We start from the raw sequence: 23949 nt of genomic DNA, 5'->3' as shown, positions 1-23949 counted from the left end.
GGATGGAGGCTGACGCTTCTTTCACATTTTCTCCACTCAAATCTCCCTCCTGCTGTCTGTCTGGCCATTACGCCGCACACACTTTTCACGCAGGCCGTAACTCTGGCACCTGTCAGCCGTAGACAATTACAGCCATTAAGGGATTACCTTTGTTGGGCTCCCGTAGCTGCCGGGAGGGGCCAGCTTGAGGGAGGCCGATAGCCCACAGAAGAGGGAGGCCGAGTTCCCAGTAAGGGCTTCGGTTCCATTCTGAGAGGAGAGGATTGTTGTGGAGATAAGTGTGCAGGGGACTGAGTGGGGGATTATGGAGGACAGTTGTCAATTGAAGATCGGCAACAGTGTTTTTCTCCGGTTTCAGTCATTTCACGGCAGTCATTGGAAGAAAGACTGACGGATGATGGTGGTAGTGAGACTTGTGAAGTTACTTACTTGTGCTGAACATAACCAAACATTTTAAGCAGAGTGGTACAGGGGAGATGATGAACTTTGTTCCCCTTGTTCCCCAAAATGTGCTTTTAAATTTAGTAAGTGCATCTGTTCTCGTTTTATGTCCACAATTTGGTAATGGTGCTAAAGGTCAATTTGAAATGGAGCCATAATGGTGGTGATGAGAACAGTAGACGGAAGCACATGCACCTCCTCTTTTTTTTCGCTGTCTGCTCTGTAACAAAGATGAATCCAATCTGTTAAAAAGTTAAGCTGCACCTGGGAAAACTCTGTCTGACTGCCCTGAGCTCAAACCTATAACACACGCACGCACACGCACACGCACACGCACACACACACACACTCTCGCACTCTGTCAGATAAGCTCAGTGAGGCCCTTGCAGGCACTCTTTATCCCTGGCCATGTACGGTGCTGCAAACGGTCCAAATTTGGACAAGGATTCCAGCCAGATAGTCGTGTGCCCTGAACGTGAGGCCTCCACGCATTTGTGTGTATGTGTGTGTATCTGTTTCCCCTGTCAACTCTTTTGTTGTCATAGCAACCCCAGGAGAGAGAGGGAGACAGTCCAGGCACAGTGTTCAGGGGTGGGAAGGATGGAGGCGTTTGTGTTTAATATTGCTGACTGACAATTGTTGCGCCCGAGTAAAGATTTCTAATTGTCGTGTCTTATTAATTTATCACTTTACCTGTCAACCTGAATACTTCATTTACATTAGATAACTGCAAATATATTCGTGAAACAATACCCGCACTGACACATGAGTTGATGGTGAAGAAGATTGGAAATGTAGATAGCCGAATTGGCTGTTTATAAGTTCTGGTTGTTCGGGTGAATGCTCAAAGTTCCATGTTTATCAGGCCTCATGTGGACTATCTTCATTTCCCTCACCATTGCTTTGCAAGTGGCTCCGCAGTAGGAACTGCACAATAAGGCTCGTTTTGGTGGGAGAGTTATCATTATATTATCTGCTGTGAGTTCTCACTCTGTGCTGCCAAACACACGAATTTAAATCAACTTTTTTGGGGTTACATTAAACAAATGTGGAGACAGAAAAGATGAGGGGTTATATTGTAATGGTAAAGACAGGCAGAAAATAGTTCAATGATGGTATAGACAATGCAAAGAACATGCACAAACTAATGCCAGCCATCTGCTAGATGGGACTATTCCCAGATGAATCCCACAGAATGTTTACTGTTAATGCAGAGAGAATGTCAGCCCCCCTACTGTGAGGGGGTTGGACTGTCCCTGTGTCGCTCCTCCTGACCTCATTTGGAATGCACCTGGGACTTCACTGTCATTGTCAAACATGCTACATATTTTTCATTGTGGTTCCCCCAGTGTCTTACCTGATGTTGTTGACTTCTTCTTCAAATTGTTGTGTTGTCGAGAGCAACTGTAAGGGTCTCATGATGAGATGTCTTCTCACTGAGTTGTCTGATTTCTGCACTGTATCCATTAGTGATGCCAACCACCACCACAACAAGCATTGGCACAAGTCTGATGTGCAGTGAAATGGCTACATGTGGTCCATGTAGTTATGTGCAGAATGTGCTGGCAGATAAAGTCCCTCTGCCTCTGTTCTACTATGAATGTGGCTTTGGCTTGAATGAGTCATCAGCTGCTGCTCAGTGCTGTTCAGATGATGCTATGTGTGTGTTCCTGGTTAGATCTGTGGTTTGATTCCTCACACTCTGGCAGATATTTGGCCAGTGATCAGATCTGTCTAATTTTACACATAAATTAACTCTATGGGAGGTTGAGTTTTAATTTCAGAACTTTTTTTTTCATGATTGAGCAACATATAGGCAGGGGACTCAATACTCAGACCTCAGTACTACGCTATGTGGTATTTGAAGCACTCCCGCTATGTGCCCGCATTTTGGGACCACTATGGCTGCCAGAATTCCCCAACAGCTCCAGATGCACGTGGGGTTCTATCAGAGGAAGAGCATTGCTCCTTCCATGGTACTTGTAGCAACAGTGCAGTGCAGCCAACTGACATAAACCCACCTGCATGCGTGCACATACACATACACACTCTGGGAAGATGTCGCCATGATTTCTATTCACTCACTTCTGACTCTCTTCTTTCTCTCTCTCGTTTCTCCCTCTCTCTCTTTCTCTTAGGCATGCATTGATGACAATGTTGACATGGTGACTTTCCTGGTGGAACATGGCGCCAGCATCAACCAGCCTGACAATGAGGGCTGGATCCCCCTCCATGCCGCAGCCTCCTGTGGATACATGGACATAGCAGAGTAAGTAAGAGGGGCAGTTTCATCAGGTTCATGATGTCCCTAGTGCTAAACTATCTTATTCTGTCCAGAATATTTTATAAAATGATAAATGAACAATATCTGCTACCCAACATTTTAATTTGGATTCAAGGTGCGATTATGGCTGGGCTCCAACTAAGGTGTGCCCTGTCCGGTCACCCTTTAGAGCCCTATTGACCTCTGCAGGATTGGCGATCATTCAGTCGGTGCTGCTTGGTGCATTATACTAATCAAATGTTATTGTTCTGCATAGACAACTTGGCTTTACTTGGCACAAAGCAACATAAGCCCTATGGTTACACCTTAGGCTCTAATGAATGTTACTTTGCTCTCACATCGCTGAACCCATTCTCTTCTGCTGAAAGGCTAAATTGGCATATGATTAGTGGATAAATGTCAGTGGTGTTGTTTCAGCCAGCACACCTGAACCAACATGCCACCAGAGCCAACATGCTCGTCAGCTTACTGTACCGCTCGCACCACATTTTGACAGCAGACGTATCTGATCGGTACTGACACAGTTTAAGGGTGATGTAATCCAATATGGAGAGATGGGGTCACCTGCTGGATTTGGAGTCCATCTCTAGAGTTTCACACTAGTATTTTCTCGCCCTGTGTCCTTGTGAGGTAAGAAGGCGGTTTATGTGCCACAGAATGCAACACCGATATAATCAGGATATTTAAAGAGGCCAAAGAGGGCTAGGAAGCTCACTCGCTCTCATTGTTCAGCATGTCGGGAGTCTGCTGTGACCTGCTTTACTGCTGTGTTACATTACAGGAACCTGGTTACACTTTTATCATCACTTACTTCTCCCGAAATCTATCCAGCACTACCGCCTTTTCACTGAACAAACAAAGTGTTTACCATGCATGTTGTACTTCAGCAGCCACTGTGGAAGAGTAATGCGGACAAATTCAGTATTGCGCTTCATTATAATATTTAATAAGTATTAATATGCTTGGGATGACTGTTGTTAACGTCTCAGACACTGTCAGTCTCTGTCCAGCAGACCCAATGGCCTGCATCGGTGCTGGGCTAATATTACCGAAAACAAGAGGTTTTTTGTTTTCACACAATGAATGTAAAGGTCAAGTGACTGGCCTGATATGGATGACGAGTGGAGACATCTTGTCACAGGGAGTAACTCGGCAACCTGATGTGGGTGGCGAGCTCTCAGTAGACCCATTTATTCTCAGCATCCCCATTCACAGTAACGAGAATCACAAAGAAGGAAGGTATCTCTGCGTCCGCCCGCCAACACCTCAAGTCCTTGGTGTGAAACCCAAAGCCATGTAATGGCAGGGTTAGTCCGGAATCCCACGGTGGGACCCCAGACCGCAAGCCCATCAAACGTAGTAAAACGGTCCCAAAATAGGCTGCGTAGAAAGTCTAATCAAGACAGCGTCAAACAATGAAATGTGACTCCAGTTGGTTGCCGTTTGGCTGGAAGTCATGAGCGCTGAGCTTGTTTCAAGTGGCGTGTTGGTCTAATGAGAAGGGCCTGAGTCTCACCACAGGTCTAATTGGAAGCAGCTGAACTCGACGTTGTGTCGTCGTAAGACTCTCGAGTCGGTGGTGGTGAGACATTAGCGTGCATGAAAAAATTGCAAAGATTTAAAGGGGTCATATCAGTAAGCGGTGATTAATAGTGTTAAACCAACGCGGCTATCCTTTGTTATCTGATAGCGGTTACAGAGGCCGTCACGGTTTAACTGGGAACAGTCTTGGTCTGCATGACCTCCAGGGTTGGGATCATTATTACAACCCAGCCATTTTAATCAGTGGGATTTCACTCATCCACGTTGAACCTGATGTTTACAGCACCAATATTATTTCTGAATGAATTTGAAATGTAAACTAAATCAAAAGTATTTAAAGGTGGTGTCAGAATGCCTCTCATAGGGCCCAGAGCTGTCTTGAAGACGTGCCTCACAAAACAGGAGACGTAGACCGTGGTGCGGTGTCAGCTAGTGTTGGCCGTGATCCAAAAGCAATATTAAACAGGTCCTGTACTTCATCTGTTTCCTCATGGTTTGAGGGGAGTGACAGTTTCCTTGTCACCCTGTCAAAAGCCTTAATTTTGTCTTCAGCCTTTTTCGCTGTGAAAATAAATGGTAGTAATTTTACACCGTCGAAAATTCAAAACAAAATTTCCGTCTCTGTCGTTGTCACTCACCTCTCTGTGTCTGTCTGTGTGTGTGTGCGTGCGTGTGTGCAGGTATCTGATCGGCCAGGGTGCCAGCGTAGGAGTAGTGAACAGCGAGGGCGAGACACCTCTGGACATTGCCGAAGAGGAGGCAATGGAGCAGCTCCTGCAGAATGAGATCAACCGACAAGGTACAACATTGACCCTCTGGACTCATGACTGGATTTGTGTAACTAATACCAATACACAAGTAGACTAAACTAAAACTGATCACGTATACTTAAATCTATAAGCAGTAAACGGCAATTTCATCCATTGGGAGCACTGTGTCCAAAAGGATCAGTGAATTATCAGTGATTGCGAGTCACCTGCTGTTTTTCCACAAACGTGCTCGAAAGAATCCCTTACGTAATGCAGAAAAAGTGATCCAGCTGCATTATGAGCTTCATGTGACGATTCAGAACTGAAACGTCGAGTCTTTCTATTTCAGGCCCGGGGCATTCTTGAAATGATTAAAGGCCCCTCCTCCTGTGGCGAGATGCCACGCACAGACGTGTTAACCGGCTCTGGGGCAGAAAGGTTGCCTCTCAGTACCAACAGTGGCACATTTCATCTTCCCATAAGCACAGGTTGCATTCTTCCATTTAAAACATCATTTCCTCCCCTGTTGGCGCCGCTATGTGAAAGTTGGGGGTCTGTGAGGATCGCCGACGCTGAGGATGGCGGCCTCAGCCAATTTCTACGATGCAATTACTTCCAGCCGTCTCTGTATAATATGTTAATGTTCTTTCTCCTTTGGCCTAATCTTAAATGTGGTGTTAAGTGTCACATGTTGGTTGTAATTACACCCAGCGCGTTGTTTGTTTGCGTGTTTGTTAGCTGCTTAAGCGTGTTACATAAGCGTGGCGAGATTCGCACAGCCGGCCCTTTACGTCCCACAGTCCCGTGAGTCCGCCTCCATTGGCTGAAGGTCCTGCCCGGTTCCAAGCGTCCCCACGTTCAGCCATGTGCCCCAACATCCTCCATCGCTGATGGACGCAAACGGCGTTCAAAGCGCTCATAGACTACACAGCGCCAGACGCCTTCATTATATAGACATTTTAGTTTGATCCGTATTTATTTATTCATGCAAGCCAAACCTGCAGTGATCCTGGCCCGAGGGCAGCTGCAGACAATCCAGAGCTCAGTTCCCGAGTTTAGAGGTAGCGGGGAGCTTATGTAACCAGCTGTTGTGTAACGCTTCTGTATGTTTGTAATGTGATTTTCTCCTCTGAAAGAGATACCAGTCATGGGTTTAAACTTGGTAACAAGTGGTCATAGTTTCCCTCCGTGGCAAGGACAACCTCTTGATCCTCTCCTTGACCCCGGTGCGCTGAAGTGACCAGGCGGCCCGGCTGCCCTCCTTCCTCCCCCCTCTTCCATCAGCTGCCTAGTGAATGCTCCTGTCTGTCCAAATGATAAAGTGAAGGTGGACGGGCTCACAAGTGGCGCTCGGCCACAGTCTTTCCCTGTTAGCTCGGTTGCTGGGGGGGCGCAGGAGTCATTTGGTTTTTGTCCTAGAAGCGGTTTTCCCTCTTGAGCCAGGAATAAAGCCGTTTTAATTATTTCTCCCCGTTCTCTTGAATTCTCACAGAAAGCCAAAAGTATATGCGTCCCTCTGAGAATCCTGGTTTGATATTTCATCTTTGCTTCAACCGATATGAGTATACTTGTTTATTTATATTAGGCACATTGTTTTCTTTTTCAGGGGGTTGTTTCTCTTCATCTGCTCAAAGACGATGTGCTGTTCTCTTTTTAAAAATTGGGAGTTTGAACTGCTGCCAACTCCTCCACTGGGCTCTTGTTCTGTAGTCCTACTTAGAGGCCATTAGGCTCCCTGCTTTTTATAGACGCAGTGTAGGCTACTTCCCCAGAGATTTCACTGTGACACCCTACCTGGCCGCCTCTCTTTCCTTACAATAACTTGACTAACTCGCTCCCTCTCGGGTCAATTTCCTTCTGCACTGCACCTTTCTGTAATGTCTCATATCAGAGAGCTGATAATTCTGACAGCTCCTCTTAAAATTCTGCCGGTTCTGGTTTCTCTGGATTTGATCTGCCTCATATCTGCTGCTTGTGCGCTTCTCCAACTTAATTTTCCCCTGCCTTTTCCTCATCGAACGACATTTGCAAATACAGTTGTCCCCTTTCTTTGGGTTAGAAAGCTCATGGCTGCCTTACAGGCTTTGTCGGGGGGTCAGGAAATGAGTGATGATGAATCCTCCGAAGTAGAACAAAACCTATAACACCAGCTGAAGTTTTGGCTTCAGCCCCAGAGCACTTCTCGATTCATTGTTTACGCAGTTCAGCACATTTGGACGTTCAGCTGACTCGTCGACGGCTCGTGCAGCAGTGCGTTTCAGCCTTCTCATGTTCCAGCCAGGTGTCAAAAAAAGACAATGCAGGGCCTGTTTTCACTACTGCCTCGCATGCAGCATATAGCGCAGACATACTGACCCACTTAACCAGCTAGGCCCTATGTGTCCTCACCCACTACTTCATTGTCAAATTGACAGAGTTTTGGCATAAACCTACATCTCAAAGCTGGACAAATCCCTGACAACACCCTCTAGTGTTTAGGTTTGTCTTAATGTTGTTTTTTTGTACAATGGACATCATCAAGGGCTTGTTTCAACTAAAGAATATAGATACATGTGTTGAATGTACTGTTTTTATAGCAGTGTTTATCCATGGAAGGAATCATCTCGTGCTAATGTACATGGTAGTGATGTACCGTATTCTCTCTCTCTCTCTTAACCAGGGGTGGATATCGAGGCGGCCCGGAAAGAGGAGGAGCGCGTCATGCTGAGGGACGCCCGGCAGTGGCTCAACAGCGGGCAGATCCAAGACGTCCGACATGCCAAATCTGGAGGGACGGCGCTCCACGTCGCTGCTGCGAAGGGATACGTCGAGGTTTTAAAGTAAGCAGCGATCGTAATCGCCGCACTTGTAAACCTTATGCTCTATAGCTCCGCACCGCTCGCCCATATCCATGTTGGGACAAAACGAGTTAGCGACCACGTTTATTGCCGGTTAGTAAATGAAATGGCCTGTGTTGCTAAGCACCGATACAGTCCTGTCCTGTAAGATATTACATGGGTACTGTTTATAGTAGCGACAGCGTTGAGGCTTAACGTGGTGCTTTTTCCCCACTAATGCCAAACATATCTCGGTCTCTGCATCTTGTCAATGCACTGCTCCGACATCGCCTGCGTTGGCTGCCAATAGAGGCGCTTGTTCGAAGATAGGAACTGTAACCGCCTGTCCATCTGCACAGGGAAGCCAGCCAGCACGCTCTCCTGCCATAGATAGCACAGACATCTCTGCAAGTCGAATGTGACTCCCATATACAAGACGGGGGTCCAAATGTTTTGCCTTTGATGGCAGATTTATTGGCTAAAATATTAAAGTTTTACTTTCTGCCTGCTGCTTTTGCTTACTGATGACTAAAATTGTCAGATTATGTTTTACTGTTTGGGCGTTGGAAGCAATCTTAAATCTGACCCGCAGGTTGCAATGCTGACGCACTTCTAAAAGCTCTGGATCCTGACAGCCAACAGACACGGATTAGTTTACAGAATTGGGATGTGAGATTTGATGATTCTAATGGAAGCGTTTTTTATCCATTCTGCAGGCTTTTAATCCAAGCAGGGTATGATGTAAATATTAAAGACTATGACGGCTGGACACCTCTCCACGCAGCAGCACACTGGGGCAAAGAGGAGGCATGTAGGATACTGGTAGAGAATCTATGTGACATGGACACCATTAATAAAATGGTGAGTAACAAGTCCGTCTGCACTTTGATGAGCAAAGTGATTTAATGCTATATAAATAATTTTTTTGTTGTTTTTCCTTCAGGGCCAGACTGCTTTTGATGTTGTAGATGAAGATGTTCTGGGATACTTAGAAGAGCTACAAAAGAAACAAAATCTGGTAAGTTTTCACAGCAGGGTGAGTTAATGGGTTCTTGATTGCTTATTAATGGAAATGAATTCTATTTTATCCTTTTGATTGATTACCCGTCTTTGATGTCCATGTACATTACTTTCTACCTTTTCTCTCCAGTTATTGAGCGAAAAGAAGGACGTTAAGAAATCTCCTCTGATTGAAACAACAACCACAGGGGACAACAACAACCAATCACTGAAACCACTGAAGAAGTGAGTTTCCCGCTGAAAAATGTGGTGCGCTGTACCAACGCTGTAGCTGTGCATGAAAAGTCATTTTTACGTATTGCAGTAAAGAGACGCTGCTACTGGAGCCGGAGAAGAGCGCCCCACGCATCGAAGCCTTGGAACCAGAAAAGGTGGACGAGGAAGAGGAAGGGAAGAAGGACGAATCGAGCTGCTCCAGTGAAGAAGACGACGAAGAAGATTCCGAATCGGAGACGGAAGCAGGTACTGCTGGTCTCCGAGCGGTTATTGTTAAATATTGTCTTTGTTTGCGCTGACAGCTCTCACACCTTTGTTTATCCTCTTAACCTCTCCAGAGAGGAGCAAGCCTTCAGCCTCGGTGAGCAACAGCACGACACCTACCCCAGCCACCATCACCGTGACGTCTCCCGCCAGCCCTACCAACCAGGTGACGACTCCCACTTCACCGATTAAGAAGGTATGGCGTGGTGGATGACGCAATCATCCACCAAGTTGCTACCATGAAGTTAGGAACTTTATCACCACCAAAAGCAGACGCATTTAACTCCAGATGAACGTGCAGTTGTTGTTTGGTGTGAAAAAAAAATTTGCGGGGGGAATAAAGGCTGCAGCACAGTGATGATGTAATCACTTCACAATGCTTACCGAGCGCTACTCCAAGTAGAAACTGTAGCTCCCCTGTTATATGAGGCCCTGGGACTTTTGTACTTCTGAGACACGTCGGTGCCTGGATAGGTATACAAAATGATAGAATTCACCATCTTCTCAGTTTTTCTACCTCCTGTGAACATCGACTTAATTTCACAGCCTACTGAATATACAAGGTTTACGTAAATGAAGTTGCGGTTCACATCTGAGCCGTAACGCAAATACTCGCTCTCGGTCGAGGTGTTTCTCAGTACACCGAGTACAGAGAGCGTTAACAAATGTCACCGAGTTCCCCGAGAACAGGAGTCACGGCGAGTCGTCTCTGCTGTTTAGCAAACATGGCAACGGGGCTGCGCAGGAAGGGATGATATGTGGCCAGTATGGGATGACGTCGGCTTTTAACTGCGGGCTGCTGGGCTCACTTATCTGGAGTGTGTAGAAGCAGTGAAATGTGTAGGTTGTTGGGAAGATAACAAAGCTGGTGTGGCAGGTTTTCCCACATTAGGGGTCTGCTGCCCTCTGCTGGCAAGACAGAGCCAAGCAAGTGGCTTCTCACTTTCTGTTTCTTTATCATACTCCCTGCTGACCCAGTCCTTATTTCACACGCATGCATTAGTTTCTTTTCAGCAGGATGTGGCGTATATAGCAGCTCTTGGCGGCTGCCACTTCATAGCTTTCTGAGTGTCACTTCTTGTTTCTGCTTCTCTTCTTAAATCAATTTGTCAAATCCTTCTTTAAAGCCTAGAGTCCACACAGCACAATGTCGTCTAACCGGAGTGTGCAAAACATTAGACACTCCCGGATGTCTGTCATTTATTGTCTCCATCAGAGCAATCATGATGGACACAGAGCACGACGCTGTGAGGGATGGCTCGGCTTTAAAAAAACAACAACCTGTCCTTGCCATAAAGTGTGTTTCATTTGCTAGTGCTTCTGTCTTATTCTGGCCTTTTCTCTTTCTCTCAACCTCTCCCTGTTCCCCCTCTCTCTCTCTCTCTCTGTCTGTCTGCGTCGTTCTCACCCTGGGCTCTTGTCTTGGTTGGCTGTAGTTTGATTGTATTACTCCCCTCATGCCTGTAGCGGAACCAGGCTGCCCTGCATTGTGGCGTCAAGGCTTGCGCAAAACTGGCATTTCTCTTGTGCCCAAAAAACCCATGGTGAGGCATCGGTGTGCACCAGAGTTGTTGCTGTTGTCCTACATGCACGTGTGCACTGACCAAGACCTAACACAACCCTAACTGTCCAGGTGATGATTGAACCCACTCACCACTCCCACACGGTTTTGTTTTCACTTTGTCCTCAGCGAACGCACTGTCCTACGTCTGCTTTCATTGTGTGTCCATGTGGTCCCCGTGCTTTGTCCGGTTGCCTGTCATCCAATCCCAGCATATTATGGAGCCAGACCTTGTATGAACACTTAAAACCCCCAGCAAGTTGCAAAAAGACTGCCGCCACCTCCCATAATCAAAGAATGCCTTTGACGAAGTGAAACCCTCAAGAGAACGACATGTTAGGTTAGGCACAGGTGTGTATGGTTTATTCTCAAAGTGGAGGTGAGCGTTCCTGTCCGCCGGCATGTCCCACCACCACAAAATATCCTGTACCTGATCTCCGCATTGTAACAAGGAACTGCAGCTCCTGCAGATTAATCAGCACCACTTTTGACCTCAGTTTTGACCTGGTTGAAGTTTGTGTTCACTCACGACGACGACTAAATTTAACCATCATTTAACCACTTTGTAATGGTTAACCTGCTGTACTAAACCCCACCCCACCCCGCTGCCCCCCTCAGGTCCCTCAGCCAGCTGGGAAGGTCTCGTCTAAAAAGGAGGAGGAAAGTAAGGACGAATCTCCGGCGTCATGGCGTCTGGGCTTGAGGAAGACCGGCAGCTACGGGGCACTGGCGGAGATCACGGCCACCAAGGAGGCTCAGAGGGAAAAGGACACGACCGGTGTGATGCGCTCAGCCTCTAGCCCTCGACTCTCCTCTTCCCTGGACAACAAGGACAAGGACAAGGTCAGTCATCCTTTCCTATCCTCGCACAGTTATGTGGTGTACATCTGAGTCATCACAATAAAGGAACGTGTCCTTCGACTACAGGAGAAGGAAAAAGGAACCCGGCTTGCCTACGTGGCCCCCACTATCCCTCGGAGACTGGCCAGTACTTCAGACATTGACGAGAAGGAAAACAGGTAAAGCCCAGTGCCCAGACGCGACCTTTGCAAACGTGCATTGGTATGAGCGCCTCCTGTTGCCCACTGCTGTGTTGCAGGCAAAATGTGTCAACACTCTGCATGGTGTGTGGCCTCAAGCAGCTGCTGTCTGTACGTGTGATGTTGTGCAGCAACGGACTAAAAAATAGACATTAGAAATAGAATAGAAAAGACAGATTAAATTAAGTTTGACCTTCTTAAAGACTTAGGTTGTTGCACATAGAAGTTACTTCCGCACAGTATCTGTGTCAGCATCTATTTTTGGAATGCTGGGCTGCTATTGTAGCTTGTGGTTCCTCAGGGACTCTACCGCCACCACTCTGATACGGAGTGGCTCCTACACCCGGCGACGCTGGGACGACGACCTGAGGAACAGTGAAGGAAGCGCCTCCACCAACCGAACCCCCAGCTACCAGCGCAGGTTAGCCTCACCTACCAATACCAAGACCCCTCCCTCCCTTTCCTCCACCATCATCAAGGTCCCTGCTGGGATTATCCATCATGAGGTCGAGCTGTGGCTTGGTTATTGAACTGTACTCGAACTCCAGCCGATAGTTGTTTAGTCTCATCTTTAATGTCATGAGATGCAAATGTACATGCTTGCATGCACAACCACAGCTACCCAGAAAGCCGCGCGTATCAGCACCGACGTGTTTCTCTCACTGCCACAGTCTGTTGCATGACTGTACCTGTCCGCTCAGTTTGCTGTGTCACCATTTTAATGACACACAAACTCGACGTGGACAAACGCTGCGTTCGTGTCATATGGGAAAGGCAGTAAATGTGAGCCTCTTACTAAAAAGTTGATTAAAATTGATTTTTTCCACAACACTAATCAATGAATTTAAATGTTTCTTGAAATTTAAAGGAGATTTCAGTAAGAAAAAGCTACCGACAATCCCATATGACAGGATCGCACCAAAAGTATGTCAAAGCTTAATAGTCTTATATCTGTTTTTGTGTGTGTGTTTCTTATATCTGTGTGTGTGTGTGTGTGTGTGCGTCCACTGCTTTAATGCTTCTCTCGCCTCCACCCGCCTGCCAACACACCAGCACTTCCCACACGCTAGCGCTAGGGCGGAGCGGCAGCACGCGGGACGTGCCAGCCAAGTCTTCGTCCACCTCCAGCTTGGACCCTAACACCTGTAATACTAAACCCTGGCAGCCACCTGCCTCCCACTACCCGTCTTACAGCATTTACCGCAGGTACACCAGCCTCACCAGGGCACCGCCTTCCATCTCTACACCTGCTGTCCCCTTTCAATGTTTCCTTTGCTACTGTCGCTCCAGCAAGGGTCAGGTTGTTCCAAATCTTCCATGAAGCTGAAAGGTTCTCAAACCTGCCCAGTAAAAGCAAAACCTCTTCTCTAGGACTACAGACGTAATGTCACTAGATTTTGTTTTGTTAATGATAACATGCAAAGGCTGGAAAAACACAACATTAAACTTCACGTGTTCTCTAGTATGCTGATTATTAATGACTAACTGGCCATAGTGTAGCATTAGTGTCCCAGTCTATCCCTTTCCTCTCCACTCACATGTCAACAGTGTATCTGTGTACGACAGTGACGATGCTGTGCTCTGTGTGTGTGTGTGTGTGTGTGTAGCGGCTCTTTTGGCAGAAGACAAGACGATCTGAGCTCCTCGGGCACCACCCCCTCCACGACCACCACCACCTCCTCATCTGTTACCTCGCCCACCGGCCACCGTGGCCTGCTCTCCAGCCTGGGCTCCTCCTCCACCCGCACTGGCTCCACCAGTCTCACCAGCAGGTACACACACACAAGGAAACCAACTCAAACGCCAAATGGCCGCTAGTAGAGATGCTTTTCTAAGTAAGCTTTTGCTTTGTGTGTATGATCAGGTACTGGTCAGAGGAGAGTGCAGAGAGGGAAAAGGACAAAGAGAAGGAGTCTGCTACAGTCATCCCCACTATAAACACTGGCTCTACCACCACCACCACATCTACCACTACAACCACCGCCCTATCTACCACTGGCACTGTCATTGGCTCTGAAAGGCGCAGGTAACACACACACACACACATGCAAACACAGACTTGTTTACTTTGAGCACATCTGTTTCAGCAGATCGAGTAGCTTAGCTGCGACATGATTGCTGGGGAAAGACAAAGCGTCTCACATGAACACAGGCGGCTTTATTCCAGTTCTGTTGTCATTGGCACTAAAAACCTCCATCAGTCACACGTTAATCCGGATGCATTTCCTCTGTTTGAGAACGGGGTGTGTGTGTGTGCACAAAGCCAGAGATCACACACACAGAGAGAGCAGCGAGTTTGTCTGGGACAGAGGGAACTTGTGAATGTGTGTGTGTGTCTCACAGAATGTGTTTTGAGTGGGGTCGAGTGCACGTCTTCCTGTTCCTCAGCTGAAATGAGCCACCTGTCGTAGTTGAAGTGGTGGGGGGGACAGCAGCCTTCACCACTGCTCCAGCTACTTTCTCCTTATAAGGAAGGTGGGCAGAGGCCGCAGCGTTTTCCTCAAGGACAAAGCAAAATGAGTTCAAACGTCCACGTGATCAACTGGAGCACTTCCACACTCGGAGAAAGTGCGAGAATAGCTGGCAGCCGCAGAAAGCTTGATGATATTAATGAGCATTTTAGCATCAGCACATGCAGTTGCACATGAGTTTTAACGCAAACAACACACCAAGCCCCTGTTCTTTATTCTACTTCATTTTGAGAAGTAGCGTATCAAATGATATTGGCCAAAACAATAGATTCTTTCATTTTGGATCCATCAGAGGTTTGCTTCTCTGCCAAAAGTAACGGACCTAGATAACGCGATTATTAGAATACAATTGTGGGGTGAAATGTGCATCTCAAATCTAGAACACGTCAATATCCACTTTGGGCCTCTGAGCAGTTGGTGCGCTCTCACGTCACAGTGATTGTTCTTATGTGTGTTCGTTTCTGTGCGGCAGGTCGTACCTAACGCCTGTGCGAGACGAGGAGTCGGAGTCCCAAAGGAAAGCTCGCTCAAGACAGGCTCGGCAGTCCAGGAGGTCCACTCAGGTCAGCGGAGCAAATTAGCGATTAATATGTCACCCCTTTCTGTTCCTGATACCCGTGCAGAGAGGTTCTAAAGGTTCAGGTTCTAAAGGTCTCTCTCCTCTCTCTCTCCTTCCAGGGCGTGACTCTGACCGACCTGCAAGAGGCCGAGAAAACCATCGGCAGGAGTCGTGCGCCCAGGAGCCGGGAAGATGAGAAGGAGGAGAAGCAGGACAAGGAGAAGCAAGAGGAGAAGAAGGAGACAGAGACAAGGGACGATGACTACAGGTCCAAGTACCGCAGCTTTGAAGAGGTACGTCCCTCCTCTGAGGTAACAGTAATTTACCAGCTGGTGCTGTTGTATTGGATGAAAGGAGTGAAAACGCCTTTGTTGTCCTTCTAGCGCTATCGACCTTCATCCTCCTCCATCTCGAGCATTTCGACTGTCAGCACTGCCTCCACCCCATCCTATTCCAGCACCACATTGTCCTCCAGCTCCAGCTCCCTCAACAGGCCCAACAGTCTGACGGGAATCACCTCTTCCTACAGCCGCTCCTCCAGAGATACAGAAAAAGGTCAGGTCAAACATAATGGACATAAAGCACAAAACAAAACAAAAGTTCAGTTTAACTAAATCATTAAAACACTCCGGTATCCTTCCTGCTGTAAAGATGCACAGAGAAGCGACGTGTAGATGCACGACAGATTTGGCGTAATTCCACCTTGATGCTGGTATTTGTCCCCACAGGCTGAGATTCACATGGGCAAGCTGCCACGCCCTGATTAACAGCACCGAGAAAGAAAAGATTTGAGGTTTGACTTTCAAACTAAGCAGATCTTCCGATAATGAAATAAATCCCCCCCCCCCGACGCATCTCTGGGAAAAACACACGGCGGCTTTGGAGTTTTTTCCTCCGTAGGAAACAATGACGCCTTTGTTCCCTCGGGACCAAAGCTGCGCACGCTCTGATCTCGGGCCAAGTGGAATCGCTGCCCTAATTGTTCCGTGTGCGGCCAAATAAGAGCCCCAGCCCGTCCGGAACGTTTCTGTCATAGAAGCAGAGATCTCTGTTGGGATTATCGCTTGGCACATGGATTTATTGTCAGGAAAAGTACATGGTGTTTTGTAATCATAATGTTAATCTCCTTACAAGTGTAGTTTCATATAAATCACTTCCAAGCCCTTGACTTTCAGCTCATGATAGAAATGTTTCCGCTAGAGATTCAGCACGATGTTGTGGTGTTTACATTCTTTACCTGCACTATAAGCACCTTTCATCTTCATCTCCTTCATTACACTTAACCCGCTGTCCTCCTCACCGCTCCACAGAGACGGACAGAAAGGAGGAAGAGAAGGAGGGAGAGGACAAGTCTCAGCCCCGGTCCATACGGGACCGCAGGCGGCCCCGTGAGAAGAGACGCTCCACCGGTGTGTCCTTCTGGACCCAAGAAGTAAGGCGATGGCTTATTTACCAATCGCAGACGTAGCTCTTGACCCTTTCATTGTTTGGGTAACACGAGTCTTCCCCCCCCCCCCCCCCTCCCTCCCCCCTCTCTGCCCAGGGTGATGACCCTGACCAGCAATCGGACTCGGAGGAGGGCAGCACCAAGGGAGAACCACAGGTAAGCACACACACGTCCTGGTGAGCAGAACGTCATTCTCGCCCTGTGCAGCCATGATTTCCTCCTCCCCCTCCGTCCGTCTGCAGCCTCTAAATTTTTCTCATCGTTCCTCCACCTTCCTGCGATTGTCTGGTTGCTAAGGCAACACTGACAAACGAAAATGCTCTCAGCACAGATCAGTGGGTTTTAAAAACAGACGAGCTCACAAAGGAAATGTGGTTCAGAGGGGTCAAGGCAACACACACACACACACAGAGCCAGTGGACTCTGGAGAGTGTCTGATTTTGATGTTCAGTGATGAGGTTGAAGAGGAATGAAATGCTTGTGTATGTCTGTGTGTTTTGTGCCGAATGTGAACTGAACCAGAGAGGAAATTAAGAATTGGGAGTATCTGATATAACGCAAGCTGTGAACGTAGGACAGGAAAGACGATGTTTTGGACCTCTCGCTGACTTTGTGAACTTCCTGTTGGAATGGGACCAACTATGGTTTTACCCAGATCATCTCTGCCTGCAGACGAGGAACCGATACAGCTGTTGGCTCTTACAGGACGGTGCAATGGTCCAAACTAGCTCAGATATGTATTCTTAATCGATTTAAAATTGTAGTTGCCTTGTTCCCTCATCACCTTCAGGAAGCCAGCAGCATGAATTAATGAATAGGAGTAGATAGCCGCAGGTTGGACCTGAGCGATCTGACCGGCCCGTCTGATGTCCCCGCCAACTGTTGAGACCCTGTAAGCCCGGAGGGGCACCACATTGCTGGGCACTGGCAGGAATGAATGCGTACTTGTGTAGTGTGAGTGCGTGTGTCTGTGTGTGTGTAGGAGGGTAACTGCAAGGGAGTGAGACCCCAGCTTGAAAGGGAAAGTGTACATAGTTATCTTCAGTTCAGACTTCCTCTCACTGTTCAGCTTTTTGTACTTCAAGACTTCATATTTAACATGCCTGTAAACAATAATAATCACGTTTGTCTTTGCTTTCTTACAGAGTGACAGATTGTCCAGGTACGTTCTACATCTTTTCCTCATTTTGCTCTGTTACCGTCGCCAAACGACCTCAAACGAACCTGCTGGGATATCTGTTGCAGGAACGAGAGCAGCGGCTCATGCCTAGATCGCAACGACACCTACCTTAGCCGCAGCTACGGCGAGATTCGGAGGCCATACACGAGCCGACTAGACCGAGAGGACACCACTGACTATAAGAAGGTAAACACATGGGAAATATTAGAAACCTATGAATAATTTGATACATTTTGGGGGTTTTTGCAACTGAATCTCTGAGCGTCCCTCTGCGTTACCTGGATGCAGCTCTACGAGCAGATCCTAGCTGAGAATGAGAAGTTGAAGGCTCAGTTACGCGACACAGACCTGGAGCTGGCTGACTTGAAGCTACAGAGAGAGAAAGCCACGCAGGTATGCCGACAACCTCCTCCTTCAGCTGACCAATCGGTAGAAATATATCCTCCACTAACCGAGAAACTTGTTCTTTCCTCCCCCTTGCAGAGGCAGGAACGCTACGCCGACCGGTCGCAGCTGGAGGTGGAGAAAAGGGTAATGACGCACCTCTGTTAATGACTCTCCTCTGCTGTACATTTCCTTCCATGTTTTATGAGCCTTTAAAGCAATACGCCTGCGAACATGTCGGCGACCTTAAAATCCCGACGTTTAGTCTAGTCGCCGACGTATCGCTTTAATCTGACGTTTGGGGCAAAATCCAAACGTCAGTCCTGTTTTATCACTTGTCTGTACTTGATGATCCCTGGTGGAAGCGTTGTGGTAACAGTGCCAATGGGTTTATGTCTGAAGGTAACAAGCAGGCCCCATTATCAGCTTGGTGGTGGTATGATGATCTTAATCCTGAGTTATTTTTTTTTTAATTAAGCCTCTACTCTCTGCTGCTGGCTGTCGTGTCACACACACACATACACGCGTCCGCCCTCGTAGCTGGGAACCTTCTAGCCACCTTCTCGCTCTCTCACATGGTTTTCAAACTATGAGGCAGCGTGTGGCCTCCTTTTTTAATGTGTGTGTGTGTGTCTGTGTGTACTTGTGTGTGTGCAGATGATAGAACGGATGTAGATGTTTGATTCCTGTGCATGGTGTTTGGTGTTTGACACACTTTCCACTCATTCTTCATCACACAAACCTCATCACATTGGCGAATGAGAGCAGTAAAATCCATCTTCCCTCCATACGACACATAACCTTACTGTTTAACCTGCGCCGTAATGTAACTAAGAGCACCAATGTCTCTTTTTGTTGTAATAAAACAAAGGGACATTCTGACCTCGGTGTCTTATTCATTTCATTAACTTTCCATCCAACACATCTGCTATACATTCACTTCATCACATCACGTCCGTCTTTGGGCGTTCGTAGCTGCGACTAACTTGAGTACGTAGCGCCTGAAACCGTCCTGTAGGCCGTGGCTTTCGCTTGCAGACGCCTCACATGTCATGCGTGTGTGTTCAAGTGTGTGCAATGCCTCCATCATCACCCACCCACCCTCCCTCCCACACATCCACTCCATCTTGATTTTACACCAGCGTGTTGTGTGTGTGTTTTGGGCTGAGTCATCCATGTCGTGTCTCGACGCGTGACCTGAAGCCGCGCTCTCTCTGTCTCCCCCTTCTGTCCACAGGAAAGAAGAGCTCTAGAAAGGAAGATCTCTGAGATGGAGGAGGAACTCAAGGTATCCACATACACACACAAACACACACGAAAACACTCCACCATCTCTTTTCCGTTTCAGTTTTCCGATCGGTGTTAAGTTAAGAAGAGTTCCCAAAAAAAGTTAAAGCTGGTGCCTGCAAGTAGCCGGGAGGGAAATCGCGGAAAATTTGTGGAAAATAGACATGGGTCAGGGTTTTCCAGGTCTGAAAAAGTTGTGGAGTTTTGAATGATTTTGAACATTCTTAATGCCTTTTGCTATAATTGGATGAGAATAGAGATATGGGGACTTGCTAGTGTCGTTGCGTGTCACCATTGTAACAAACAGTAGCAAATCTGCATGTGGTTTTCAGTCCCAAATTTTAGAGCTCGGGCTGTCCGCGATCGTAGCGTAAGTGACACCTGTCACTCACTGAGTTACATTGCACAATGGTACAGAAAAAAAGGTTATTGGTCTAATTCATTTACAGTTTATGTTGAATTTTATTTTTATGCGCCGCATAGATTTTCTTGTGCGCTGAGAATGTGTGAGTAGTGCGCGATTGCGCACGCGGGCAGCTTAGAGGGAACATTGCCTCCAAGCATGAGTCATCGTGAAAGTTAGATCGCTCATTCCACCGGTGAGTCATGCCACGATGCAGTCACGCGTCAATATATTATTATTTAATTTTTTGTTTTTAGGCCGACATCTCATCGCATCAAGCCGTCGATGTGGCTTCATATAAGGTTGTGATTAGTCGGTATAGCTGCCCGGATCATCAAATCAATCGCTGGATATCGGCTGATCAGCCGTTTGCATTCTGCTCGCTGCTCCAATTAAACATCCCTCCTCTGGAAAACCGATTAAAGTGTGAGGCGGGGGGAGTAATGAAGCGCTTGTTCCATCGCCGCGGTAACGTAGCGTGTTTGTCTCCAGGTCGTGCAGGCAGCTGACCCGATCTTATCTGTCACTTTTTATTCTTTTCCGTCAGTGTGTTTATATCGACATCTCTGAGCTCTCAATCATTCCATCAAAGTTTCCAGAAGTCTGTCCTGGGTTTTCTAACAGTCTTCCTCTTCTGTTCTCCCTTTTATCCTTCTCTTGTTAATTTATACCGTCCCGTCTCTCTCTAATCCCTCCTCCTTCTCCTTTTGGTTTACTTGATAAACGTTTTCTCCTTATCACTCTCTCCTTCCATCCTTTGTCTCCCCCTTTCTTTTCCTCTTCTCTCTCTTTGTGGTTGTTGTTGTTATTGTCCCCCCCCCCCTCCTCCCCCCTGCAGAACCTCCCCCAGGTAAAGCAGGTTCAGGCCCTGCGGCAGGTTAAGGAGCGGCTGCAGGCCGAGAACCGGGCCCTGGCCCGCGTGGTGGCAAAGCTCTCGCAGTCCGCCTGCAGCCACCTGCCCGCCGTCAACCTCTAAGCCACGTCCGTCTTGTCCACCACCATCTCCTTCTCCTCCTCCTTTTCTTCCTCCTCCTCTTCTTCACCTTCTCCCTTTCCGACCCCGTCCTTCTCATGCTCCATTCGTGCTACGCCCCAGCCCATAGACAGGCAGGTGCCCAGCCGCCCAACCCCTCACTGGTTTTGTAAACTTCCTCTCCCCTCCCCCTCCTCCGCCTCCCCAGAGCTATTTGGTTTTCAGATTGGGGAGCGTGTCTTTTTGTTTTCTTTTACAACGGGGCGCTCTCCTTCCACAGCACACATGTATGGGAACATCCCAACCGCTCACAATTTATATGGCTCACTACTGCAAAAGAGGGTGACTGGTTCAGGCTCTGTTGGCTCATTTGTAGTCCTCATTTTGTTTCATAATAAAAACCAGAAATAATGAGCCCTGTGTGTTTCTAGCACATGGATTGAAGGGTAAGTATTACTTTAGACTGGCAAATCTTATACATTTTACTGAATTTGTTCCAAAATATCAGTTCAGTCGTTGTTTAGGTGCTGTAAAGGAAAGTGCCCGTTGTTTAGATTCTAGTTGTGATGCCTCCGTCAGGGGGCCACGGTTGTTCCGTTTGGTTTGTTCTGGCTTTCCTGCATGACGTTGGCTTCTCTTTGGCATCCAGCTGTGGCCCCAGATCTTCCAAGACCTTCTCATTTTTTCTACTCTTAATTTCACACAGATGACATCAACAAAAAGAACCCCACTTTGGGTCCAGCTGCATGCACACAGGCTCATTCGGTCCCAAGCTCAGTTTGCATTTCATTCCCGGCTTTGAAGTCATTTTACCGGTCAAAAAGCTGATTTGGTTGATTGTCATCTGTAAGCATTGTGCCAGGGATTGCTTTTAATAACCAGTGGGCTGAAATCTCTTAGTGGAGATTCTCAGTGCTGTCAGTGTGTCGACATGAAACCTGAAGCCTCCGGCACTTCTCCACCACAAGCCGCGTTTCCATTGCCAGATTGACTCCAAACACAGGCAAACGTGTGGCAGTGTGTCCGTTAAACTATGTCTGCTTTTCCAATCCTGCAATATTAAGATCAGAAATTGTCATCTAGTTGCTCTCAGGGAATTAAGAATCATTTTATCCTCCAATCTGACTGTTTTCCGCTGATGGGAGCGGACCATGTCAAGCAAGTGTAAAACCCCCAATATCTGCCTCACACAGGTCAGAGGAAACTGAAGTGTGAACAGGAATGTCTTATCATCCCGTAGAATAGAAAAGCCGTCCCACTATTGAATTTCATTTTCGTTCTGCATTTATTTATTTGGCAACGTAAAATGTCGCCAGTTATTTTGAAAAATTGGAAGTCCGTGGCAGAATAATACCCCAAACCTTTTGGATCTTCATTTTCATTTCCGTGTCTCTCTCGACTTCCACGGCTGCCGTCCAGCAACCGTTCAGGTTCTGCATGGCTTTCCCGGGGAACTTTGGCCTGTGGTGTGCGTGCGCCCGCTTCCCCTCTCTCTTTCTCTCTGTCTCTCCCACCCTCTCTCTCTCTCTCCCTCGCCCTCTCTTTCTTTCTGTTTACACGGAACATGGATGTGATTGAAAGAGAAAAGACATGCGAGGTGCTGTGTGACTCGTTCAGAGGCCTCTTATGCGGGCTGCAATTAACATTTTGTAAGAAACCGGCGTGACTGGTTAACGACACAATGTATCTGTCCAGACTCGTCTAAGCTCTCTCTCTCTCTCTCCCCCTCTCTCCCCCCCCCCCCCCTTCCTCTCCCTTCTGTTTCTACTTCTTCTCTTTCAGATGCTCCCAGACTTGAAAGCAGACAACCAGAGACTAAAGGACGAGAACGGAGCACTCATTCGAGTCATTAGCAAGCTTTCCAAGTAGAACAGAACCCCCTCCCTCCCCCCTCCCCCCTCCCTCCTGCCCCAGCCCCATCATCTGCACCCCCCCACCCCCACCCCACCTCCCCATGGCAGTGACTAATGGAATTGCACATTTAGATATTAATTGCAACAGACATCAGACTCCTTTTTTCTTCTTCTTCGTCTTTCTCTTCCCTGGCTATTCCTCTCCTTTCGCTCCTTCGCCGCGACCCACTCGACCCCTACCCCCCCACCCCCGTGGCTGCTGTCCCCGATTGATCCACCGGATTTACAGAGCGAAGGAAAATGTGTGTGTTTGTGTGTGTGTGTGTGGTTGTGGTTGTGGGCGGGGCAAGCCAGAAATCTATTTAACCAGTAAGCCTTAGTTGTACATAAAAAGGAAAAAGAAACACTTGCATCAACGTTATTATTCAACACCTGATTTTATTCGTGCCACGATTCTCTTATTTGACGTAATTCTCTGTTTTTTTTTTCCTCCTCCCCTTCCTCCTCCCCTGTACGTGTGTGTGCTGTGCGGTTCCCTCCCCCCTTTTCTGTCGCATATCGGCTCCCGTCTCAGTGCAAGTGACCGCCTGATCCTGCCCCCCCTCCCTCCCCGAGACACACAAATCACGACTGCACGGCGCCCTCTAGCGCCCCCTCTGTCTCTCTCTCTCTCTCCCTGTATTTTCGTACCTCCGCGTGCATCTTCCTCCAAGAGGGAAAGAAAAAAAAAACGTAATTCTCGCTTTAGCGAACGAGGCGGACCTGGTGGAATTTAAGCTTTCACTGTATGTGCAATATGCATTTCTTCTTCTTCTTCTTCTTCTTCTTCTTCTTTTTTAATGCTTTAATGACGAGTCCATCACATGTAGGATTTCTCACTCTTCCACTGCTTCATTCGCTCACCTTCCTCCCCCCTCTTTTTTTGTTTTTTAAGTTTGTAGTGTAGTCGGTTTATATTCTGTATTTCTCACGTTGTTTTAGCAGGTACTGAGTGATGCTGTATATACCTGTATGTATTTGTTTGAGACCAGCACATGGCATGCGTTTATGGTTCCCGTCTGTTACTATTAAAAGTATACAAATTCCAGAGGACAAAAAGTTGTGTTTTAATTATTTTCCTTCTAGTGGTTGGATTACAGTGTGCGCCAGGCAGCCAGCGGTGCTCACTGCTTTTTAATTTCCAGTTTAAAATAATTGTGAGATGAAATAAATAAACGCTTCACTACATTTCACCTTGGATGTATTCAGGATCTTGGAAGAGTGCTGTTGATTTTCCATATTTTTCTTTTTAAAGAGCTGTTGTATTATAGCTGAGGTGTTGTCACTAAAAAGAAGTGGTAGGTTATGGCTAACCCATTCCTTTTACAATGTCTACATGCACTGTCGATGCCATGTGAGGAGTCTTGATGTCAGGTTAAAGCAACTCGCCACCATCCGGTTTGTTCCCCACCCAAACATC

General features: G+C 47.4%; 1 protein-coding gene across 5 annotated transcripts in view; it reads left to right on the top strand.

Annotated features, from left to right (window-relative positions):
• ppp1r12a (protein phosphatase 1, regulatory subunit 12A) overlaps positions 1-23167 on the top strand; it is a 36523-nt gene extending 13356 nt beyond the window's left edge. The window contains exons 2-27 of one of the 5 annotated variants that reach the window (XM_076153565.1): positions 2580-2710; positions 4948-5066; positions 7676-7835; positions 8549-8693; positions 8776-8850; positions 8983-9077; positions 9157-9314; positions 9407-9528; positions 10769-10876; positions 11512-11736; positions 11821-11912; positions 12235-12354; positions 12987-13139; positions 13541-13705; positions 13798-13959; positions 14877-14967; positions 15083-15256; positions 15347-15518; positions 16274-16395; positions 16507-16566; positions 17556-17572; positions 17656-17776; positions 17879-17983; positions 18074-18121; positions 19212-19262; positions 20503-22379. In XM_076153565.1, the coding sequence (XP_076009680.1) occupies positions 2580-2710; positions 4948-5066; positions 7676-7835; positions 8549-8693; positions 8776-8850; positions 8983-9077; positions 9157-9314; positions 9407-9528; positions 10769-10876; positions 11512-11736; positions 11821-11912; positions 12235-12354; positions 12987-13139; positions 13541-13705; positions 13798-13959; positions 14877-14967; positions 15083-15256; positions 15347-15518; positions 16274-16395; positions 16507-16566; positions 17556-17572; positions 17656-17776; positions 17879-17983; positions 18074-18121; positions 19212-19262; positions 20503-20640 (3129 nt within the window). In that variant the 3' untranslated portion in view covers positions 20641-22379. Of the gene's footprint in view, positions 1-2579; positions 2711-4947; positions 5067-7675; positions 7836-8548; positions 8694-8775; positions 8851-8982; positions 9078-9156; positions 9315-9406; positions 9529-10768; positions 10877-11511; positions 11737-11820; positions 11913-12234; positions 12355-12986; positions 13140-13540; positions 13706-13797; positions 13960-14876; positions 14968-15082; positions 15257-15346; positions 15519-16273; positions 16396-16506; positions 16567-17555; positions 17573-17655; positions 17777-17878; positions 17984-18073; positions 18122-19211; positions 19263-20502; positions 22380-22419 lie in introns of those variants that run through there. The other 4 variants (XM_076153540.1, XM_076153532.1, XM_076153556.1 and 1 more) reach the window with 4 other exon arrangements.
• The last annotated feature ends 782 nt before the right edge of the window (positions 23168-23949 follow it).

Source organism: Genypterus blacodes, unplaced genomic scaffold, assembly GCF_046128005.1.
Source record: "Genypterus blacodes isolate CSIRO-AG114 ecotype Tasmania unplaced genomic scaffold, CSIRO-AGI_Gbla_v1 ptg000007l_1, whole genome shotgun sequence".
Lineage (NCBI taxonomy): Eukaryota > Metazoa > Chordata > Actinopteri > Ophidiiformes > Ophidiidae > Genypterus > Genypterus blacodes.
Note: the sequence above shows the minus strand (reverse complement) of the source record. Positions and strands in the feature narration are given on the sequence as shown.